Source organism: Pteropus vampyrus, unplaced genomic scaffold (assembly GCF_000151845.1).
Source record: "Pteropus vampyrus isolate Shadow unplaced genomic scaffold, Pvam_2.0 Scaffold684, whole genome shotgun sequence".
NCBI classification, from domain to species: domain Eukaryota; kingdom Metazoa; phylum Chordata; class Mammalia; order Chiroptera; family Pteropodidae; genus Pteropus; species Pteropus vampyrus.
Genome location: NW_011889465.1, coordinates 5,907 through 14,688, shown reverse-complemented (window position 1 = coordinate 14,688; position 8,782 = coordinate 5,907). Strand labels below are relative to the sequence as shown.

Genomic DNA, 8,782 nt, shown 5'->3' with positions numbered 1-8,782 from the left:
GCCCGGCCCGCCGTCCGCCCGGACGGTCCCCCTCCGGCTCACCGCGCCCTCGCTCCGCGGAGCACGGACCCCGCGTCCCAGCAGAACCGGAGCAGCGACGGTGGGATCACTGTTCGCTGCTGCAGGCTTTAAACCGCGCCGGGTCCCTGAGGCCTGTGGACGCCGTGAGCACACTCCCGCGGGGCCCCAGGGCGTTCTGCCCGGTCGCGGCCCCGGCACCTTGGCAGAGGGGCCACTTCCTGGGGGACACGAGAACCGGCTGGAAGCTCGCGGGCGAAGGCGTCTCCCAGAGCTCACTGCCGCTGCCTCGCGCTGCCGGACGGTCCAACAGGACGATGGGCCCAGGCCCCCGAGATGGGCGAGGCCGGGCGACCCGGCCGACCAGCTCCCGAGCTGCAGCAGCAGCAGCAGAGGGACGGGCACGGGAGGAGACCGGACCGGCCTCGGCGTCGGGGACTCGCCCGGCTCTGCCGCAGGGCTGGGCAGGACCCAGGAGCCTCGCCTCAAACACGGCTGGGGTCCCCGCGTGGCCACGAAACTCAAACTTGATTTTCTCACGATACCACTGTTTCTCTCTTTTCCAAAAAAACAAAAGCAGAAACTGGGCCTCCTCGACCCCTCCGCACAAAGGGCCTCCGCCCGGGACCCGGCCCGGAGACGTCTGTTTAAACTGCTGCTGTTCCTGTGAGGACAGCTGGCCGACCCCACCTGTCCGCCAGGCCGCCCGATGACCCCGAGGCCTCGGCACACACTGTGCCCTGCCACTCACGCCCGACATCGGACCCCCAGGGGTTGGCCACGTGACCTGGCGACCTGTGTCCACGTCAGGCGACGTGTTTCCCAAGCGACTCCCCAGCCCAGTGTGACGCGCACAGACTCGGGCGGCGTGTCCCTGTGCTCAGGCGCTTCCGCCCAGCGGGGCCCTCCGCGGTGCTTCCCCAGGGACCGGCGAAGCTCGGGGACGGCCCCTCCACGCCCGGCCCAGACGCTGCACGCGGCAGCCAGGACGGAGCCCAGCGTCAGAGCTGCTGGCGGGCGCGGAGGGGCCGTCGGCGGACAGGCAGCCCCGAGCAGGTGTCGGAGAAGACGCCAGCCAGCAGGGGCGGGGAACGGCTCCGTCCGCCACAGCAGAACGTGCTCGGCCTGGTGGCCACGCGCTTCTCTGAGCCGGCTCGGCGGGCAGCAGACCGCGTCGAAAGGAGAAAATGGGCAGGAACACGACGGCTCTGGCGCGGGCTCAGTGTCTCGCGTGAGCTCCTCCCCGTTGCACATGGACCCGACCGGCCTGCGTGTGAGCTGCTGGGTCGGGCGTGAGGCCTGGCCCCACCCCACGGGAGAGCCTGGCCGGGGGCCCCGGCGGCCGCACAGCTCCAGGGGCGCCCCCGGCGGGTGTGTGGGCCACACCAAGCTGCCCCGTGGTGACGATGGCAGCTTTTCAAAACTTTGTAAAAGCAAGTGGAACCTCGTGGAAGGTGGATTCCCCGATTTGGGGCCTGAGACGCCACCTTTTTACCTTTCGCCACATTTACCTTTCGCCTCTGAAATCCCTTAACGCGGATGGAATCGTTTTCTCGGTGGGCTGCGGCCTGGGGAAGCCCCCGCTCCTCGGCTGCCCACGCGTCTGGGGCAGAGGTGCCAGGAGCAGGAGGCGGGGGGAGCTGGGGCAGACGCCGGTGCAGGCGTCTGGGGGACGCGGACACAGGGCCCGGGGACACGGATCCTCCCCGACCACCTGACCACACCTGGACGACGGTCGGCTTGGGCCTAACGCCGCCACCATCGGTGAAGGAACTTCATCTATGCGCAGCCCACAGACGGGCGAACGGGCCTCGCACTAACGCGCTTCGCGGCCTGGGCACGGCCGCTACCCCTCACCCGGACCCGGACGGGGACCGGACCCGACGGCCGGCAGCAGACACGCCTGCAGCAGCGGCCCTGACCCCACGTGCGTCCACTCGTAAGCGAGGGAAGCAGGACTCGGTCTCGCTAGACGCCGCCGACCGCGTTCATGGTGCTCCGTGTGCTGTCTGTCACCCCCGCGTCACAGCGCGTGACAATCGCGACTCCGTTTCCTTTTAAAATGAGTTTAAGGTAAACAGCGGCACGTGGCTTTGAAGGGAAATGCTGAGTTTTAACAAAGCGGGTGACGCCGACACACAGAACTGAGCAGGAGGCATGTGACTCAGTTCGAGAGACGCGGTTAAACTCGCTGACGGGCACGTGCTCCGATCCCCGCAGCCCCGTCAGCCAGCGCTCGGAGACGGGTGCTCCTAGGCTTCGAAGGCCGGCGCCCCCCTGCCCCCGGGGGATCGGGCTGGACCCGCCGACTCCGAATGACAGGGGGCCAGTAACGGTCCCCCCCTTACATCCCCACTGCCCTGGGTTTCAAGACCGTGTAGAACTCGGACCAATTATGACAAAACGCCAGAACGCGCGAGCTGAACATCCATAACGTTCCGATTACAGCACAGACAACGAACGCTGGACACGGGCTCCCCCCGCAAACGAGCTAAGGAGGAAGCAGCCTTTCAACAAAACACAGCGTCCGCAGCCCGTTCCATGTGAGGCAGAGGACGCACGTTCTCTGAAATCTGAAAACTGGCAGGTGAGACTGTATGGTTCACGTAACGTGTCCAGAAAACTGACCTAAATCCCTGTGAATAGGTGTCATTAAGTCACTTGTCCATCAAAGATGCCCTTGGCCCCACCTTCCAGAATGATCTCTGCCCAAAAGACCCTCCCTCCCTTTCTTACGAAGGAGAAGCAAACGTCACTAAACACGGATTATCCTCAAAAAGCTCAGCGCTTCGTCCGGGTTCTCTCGGGCCTTTGATGAGTGACTCACACGACGAAGGGGACGTGTCTCGAGCTACGAGCGTGACGTCACCGGGTGCTTACGCGTCAGGCACAGACCCTCACTCAGGTGCACGTACAAGTTCAGAGCCACACGTGCACATATTTTTACGAGTTCTTAACTAAGCACCCTAAAAAGCCTAATTTGTCAAAACACGGTAAATTGAAGAGCCACGGGTAACGAGTTACCGTGTGGTCAGACCCGGGACGCGGTGCGACACCGTGGTTAGTTAGGGTGACATTTCTCCGACAGTGACCCCGCCGCCCTCGGCGTGTAAGGTCCCACGGCGCCGTCCGCCTCGGCCGCTCCGGGCTGCAGGGGGAGCCGCGTGCCGAGACGCCGATGCGGAGCCGCCGCCACCGCCCTCCCCTCCAGCTTCCAAACGCGCCTCCAAATCCCCGAAGAAAACGCAGGTGTTGCCCCCACGACCGAGCTTTCGATAAAAACGTGACGAGATCTTCCTCCTTGCTCGGTTCCCGCATCTCCAGCGACTCCACTCCATGTCCGCTCACGCGTTACTCTCCTCAGCCAAGTTCCTACGAGCAGCGACTCAAAAACCGACACTTCAGACAACGATGCGAAGCCTCAGAAACCCAGCAACAGGCCTGCGCTGAATCACGATCCTCTGCCCGCGAGCGCTGCCGGCTCCACTCGAGCTGGAGCTCGGCGGGAGCACGGGCCGGGTTCGGTGTGCACGGCAATCCCCGTGGAGGCCAGCGCAGGGGCCGCTGCTTCCCGCCGGGCGGGCGGGCGGATGGACGGACGAGCTCGTCCAGGCGGGCGCACGATCGCTGAGGGTCCTATTTCCATCTTCACAGCTCACTGTAGTTTTTCGACTTTTCTACATCGGCGCGTTGCGTTCGCCTCGAGATATGGAAACGTGACCCTAAAAATAAATGCAACTCGCAATCTTAAGGGAAGATTTTGTTAAAGAAATAGAAACTGCAGAATTCTACGAGCACGCCGACATCTGCCACGAGTCAGCGTGACGCGCAAACTGCTCTCCGCGGCACCGCACAGGCCTCGCTCCACCACGTTTAGCTCAGGGCGCCGCACGTGTGACGAGTCCGCACGTCATTCGCACGGAGACGTAAATTACGAAAGGGTCCTGACCGATCAGTGACCACAACTTACGTGGCCTCAGGAAGTGACAGGTCCTTCCCAGGCCGGATTCGGGAAGCCTGAAGTCTACGGCACATAAAATGCTGCACTCGCAACTCATTCGGGCTGACGAGGCTGCGCCCGGAGCACCGGCCACTCCACGACCCGGAGCCAGCCCCGGCCAGCGGTCGGCGGGGCCACCTCCCCGGCCTTCGGACACGCGCGTCGCTTTCTGCACACCCCTGTGACGCACGCGACGGTGTCCATGCTCCACAGACGAACACAACGCTCGGACGTGGTCGGGGGCTTGTCCGAGGGTGTGGAGCTGCCCAGTGCAGAGCCGGACGCCCATCTGGCCAGACGGGGCGCCCGTCACGCGCAGCCGTTCTGCACATGGCGCTTTGTCACGGCCCTCGTGCTGCAGCCTCCCCCGGCACGTGGGAGGCACATAGGCCGCCTCCCGAGCCTCGGACCACACGCTGCCGCCCACGCACCTGTCCCTGTCTGCTAGGGGCTCACGACAGCATGGCCACGAGCAAGAGGCCACGCGATGCAGCACGTCTCCCTCCCGAGCTTTAAATGGCCACCGAGTCATCTGGGGACAGGAGCTGCGTGCGTGGATGCGAGTGGAAACAAATGTCCTGCTCTAGGAGGAGGGGCGCTGTCTTCGGTGAGTCAGCATTGACCTTGCTGCACCCACGTTTCTCCACGCAAATGAAACTGAGTGCATCTCGTCACCTGCAGACGGACGGGAGGGTCCCCGGGAGGCGAAGGGCATCAGGGACACCACGGGCGCAGAGGCTGTGCCCGCCCTGGCCCCAGAGCTGCCAGGCGAGTCACCGGGACCCACGGGAGGGGGGTCGGGGTGAGGGAACCGCCCAGGGGACCCACGCACTCTGGCGGCAGCGGCCATCAGGGCAGACAGATGGGCGCCGTCTCCCAAGGACCCAGTGGACTCGGCATGGGGTGGTGGGCTCCGTGCCAGCGGCCTCCCCGCCGGGCCCAGCAGCCACTGGCCGTCGTCAGCAGGGGGGGGCACTGCAGCCTCTCCCAGGAGCCCCGTTCCCAGGGATGGTGGCCCGAAGCCCCCATCAGCCCTGAGCCCCCATCGGCCCTGAGTCCTCGCCGGCCCCACGGCCTCATCGCAGGCCCAGTGCTCGGAACACATGCCCCGTCTGTGGTTTCAGCCAGACCCTGAATGCGCCCCCCGAACTCGGTGAGCACACACGCGCCTCAGGAAAACAAAAACTTGGTTAGAGAGCAGTCACAGAAAATGTATCCTTCCCCCAAAAATAGACAGACAGCGAGGCCGCATCCACGCCCCGGGAGAGCACACTTGCCCAAGCACGTCCTGCCGGGGACCGAGGACTGAGCCAGGACACGGGGCCGACGCTGAACCCACCACGAAGCTCTCCGAGGACGGACCCACTAAGGCCCAAGGGACAAAGAGTCAGCAACGTCCTTGCAACGAGCGCGGGCCGCAGCCTCCTGCGGCCGGGGTCCTGGGGGACCGCACCGCCCTGCACACGCGTGTCCGAGGGACACGGGGAAGCGACACCCGCCCATCCCCGCGGAAGCCCCCTCGGCCCGTCTCGGGGCCAGAGGCCCTGCACCCCGCCCCCCGGCTTGTGAAACGGGCCAGGAAGACACCGAAGCGGACGCCACTCAGTCAGGCCCGGAAGACGAGCATCGCAGGGCGTGTGGGCTTCGTCCGGTTTCCTGACCCGCGTCACGGCCACCGGCCCGGGGGGCCCGCAGACTCGCGCTTCATTTTTCCCTCCTACGAGCCCCGAGAAGTCCAGCTGCGTTTTCGTCCGTTAAACGTGTGACCAGACAGGCCGAAAACAAACACCAGCACAAACCGCCACTGCCCGACTTTGCGTCGAGAGCCCAGTGAGGAGGCGAGAGCTTCCTCCGCTGAGGGAAACGCGGGCGCCTCGACGTGCGTGCGGGGGCCGGCCTTCGCCCGCACGCCCCAGGCGGCCAGCCCTCCCAGTGACAGAGGACAGGAGGACGGCCCCGCGGAGCACAGGACGGCCGTGGGGACACGAGCTGTGCACGCTGGGACATCGGTGACCGCGGAGCTGACAGCGCTCTCCCCGGGGCCTGGGCGGGGCGGCCACCAGCTCACCGGGGTTTCCGCACCATGTGACACGCCGGCTCACGGGAGCACATGACGCCGAGCGCCCAGCATGACCTCAGTGCTCCGGGCCGGCGTCTCTGTGTGTCACAACCACGCTGACGCTGGACACCGCGGCCACCGGCGCCCGCCCGTCCCACGCGGCCACCACGCCGCGTCCACCCTTCTGCCCAGCACACGCCTTGCCGACACGCTGGCCGAGGTGGGGGCCCCGGGGACAGACAGGCGGCCGCACGTACCTCGACGATCCGGTCGTGCACCTGCAGGCCCCCATCCCTGGCTGCCGGCCCGCCGTCCGCGACCCTGGACACGAAGATGCCCGCGCCGGACGGTCCATCCTGTGGAGAGAGGACACACGCGTGAGCATCGCCTGCACCGGCCCCGGGACCGGCTCACGCGCAGTGCGGCCGCGACCCCCTTCAGCCCCGGCCTGAGAGCGCGGGGTCAGAGGGCACCGCCGGATTCTCCTCGGAGCTGCCACGTCCTCCCCACGCGGTTTCGTGAGACGCAACAGCTTTTTCATCATTTCGGAAACGCTCCTAATTCCCTAACGCTTAGCGGCTTCCCCACGTCGGATGATCTGGAGGTGCAAACAACTGCTTTAGCTCCGCCCCGATTTGCATCAGGAAAGTGGCCGCCACCAGGCCAAACCTGACCGCCCTGGCCTCACTGTCCGCAGACCACGCAGCTCTGGGTGTCTGGACCGGAACGTTCTGGGAAGAGGACGGCTCGCTGCTCACACCCTTTTTTCTAAACCTAAAAGCTCCAGCAGCTCATAGGAAGCCTCGCGGCTCGGGTGGGACCACCCCTCCCACGGATGGCTGGGTTCTCTCCAGGCCCGTTACGTCCCAGTGATCGACAGACGCAATTGCAAATTAAACAGCACAGCGCGTGTCTTTTCCAAACAAACCATTAGAATGGCAAGCTCAGGATGTGCCGCGGGGCCATCGCAACAGCGGTCACCACTGCAAACTCACGAAAACCCCGTTCGTTAAACAACAAAACTGCGAAACATCTTCCTCTTTAAGCAGCAGTAAAACCCCGTGTTCCGCAGAGGACGGGGCCGACTCTGGATGTGGGTGACCGCCAGCCTGCCCCTCCGGCGGCATGGTGGAAACCGGGGTGGGACACGCAGCCCCAGCCCCCCCCCACCAGTCACAAACACGATTCCAGAGAAACCAAAATCACAGCCCGAAATGAGCGTCAGGTGCTTCTCCCAACGTGACCAGGGCGGGTGTCTCGCTGCCCTCCGATCCCATCAATGCCCAGCGAGCGAGGGGTCAGCGGGCTGTGGGCGCCGGGCCTTGCTGGCCATCCAGAGACCCTACTCAGCTCCGGCCCCGTCCGAATATCCAGGGGCCTCCTTCCCACTGTGGCCTCAGCGACATGCGGGCCAGTGTGTCCGAGCAGCTCCCGCGTGGGCACCACGTGTGGGTGCAGCTGTGGACGCCTCTGCCTTGCCGGGCGCGGGCTGGGGTCGGGTCGGCCGTGAGCCCCACGCAGTCCGGTGAGAGCTGGTTCTCTCCATTTCGCACATGCACAGCCTGACGCGGAGAGCTCAAGTGACTTACCCAAGGTCACACAGCTAAAACGCAACACGGGCCAGCTCAGAATTGAGGCTACGTCGACTCTTAGATATGCTCTGAGCGCGATGCTGTCCCCACGGAGAGAACTCGCGAAAACACGTGACTTCAGAGAACCGACAGTCCAGGCTACGGAATATTCCAGCAGAGCAACCAGAGGTGTCTCAGAGAGCCAGCGAGGACCAACGGGCAGCCTGAGCTCCCGGAGCCGACGTCCACAGAGCAAGGAAGAGACGGGAGTCCACTCTGACCCACTGTCCCGCGTCTCCTGGTGGGCAGGGCTGCGGCTGTGGCTTTGGCGCGTTTTGCAGACACTACGTCCAGCACAAGCCCGCATCACTCGACGTGGCAAACCGCACTGCTGTCCTGCGTGAAGGAGCTGCCCCGGCCGCCTGGGCAGCAGCAGCCACCAGCCCGACGGGCCGGCCGCCGTGGACACCGGGGCGGCCCTCGACTTCCCCACCGAGATGCGGCCACTGCTGGGCGGCGACAGCTCCCGTCCCTTAGGGCTCAGCGTCACCGCCTCCCGCCCTGCTCAGCGACGCCGGCAGGGTCCCTGCCCCCTGGAACCCACACGTGCCACCGTCCCCACATGAGCCACCGCCCTCCGGCCTGTAACTCGGATTTTCTTGTTTTCTGCCTGATGTCCCAGCAGGACAAACTCAGAGGCCACAGACCCAGTGTCCGGGGCCTCCAGCATGTCCCCCAGCCCGAGCAGACAGCTCTGGTCGACAGCCTTTGTCAAATCAGCCGCTTAGGTCTCCGGTCCCTGCCTTTGACTAGTTCCCTTTAAGGCTGATAACGAGGAAACAGCGAAATGAACGCGTGACGGATGATTGACAGCACCCAGGCGACAGGTGACCCCGCTGGAGAGCGGACAGCCGGGCCCCACCCCCGGCCCCTCCCCACAGCCCGTCACAGACGTGGTGCTCGCAGGTCAGGGCCAGGTCTGACCTGGGCGTCCTCTCCGGAGGACGGGCTGAGATGGGCAGGGGGACGAGGGGCTGCGGTCGGGGGAAGGGGAAAGGGCACCCCAATGCGGGCGTCGTCTGACTGCGGGGAGCGGGCGTGTGCCCGGGTCTGTGTCGCGGGGACAATGCTGTG

At 65.3% G+C, this 8,782-nt stretch overlaps 1 protein-coding gene across 1 annotated transcript in view; it reads right to left on the bottom strand.

Annotated features, from left to right (window-relative positions):
* The window catches only part of LOC105309208 (E3 ubiquitin-protein ligase PDZRN3-like), a 66,673-nt gene extending 59,469 nt beyond the window's left edge, over positions 1 to 7,204 (bottom strand). The window contains exons 1-2 of the mRNA XM_023526069.1: positions 7,073 to 7,204; positions 6,335 to 6,433 (exon numbers count right to left, since the gene is read on the bottom strand). Coding sequence (XP_023381837.1) covers positions 6,335 to 6,433; positions 7,073 to 7,204 — 231 coding nt within the window. The remainder of the gene's footprint in view (positions 1 to 6,334; positions 6,434 to 7,072) is intronic.
* Between the last annotated feature and the right edge of the window lie 1,578 nt (positions 7,205 to 8,782).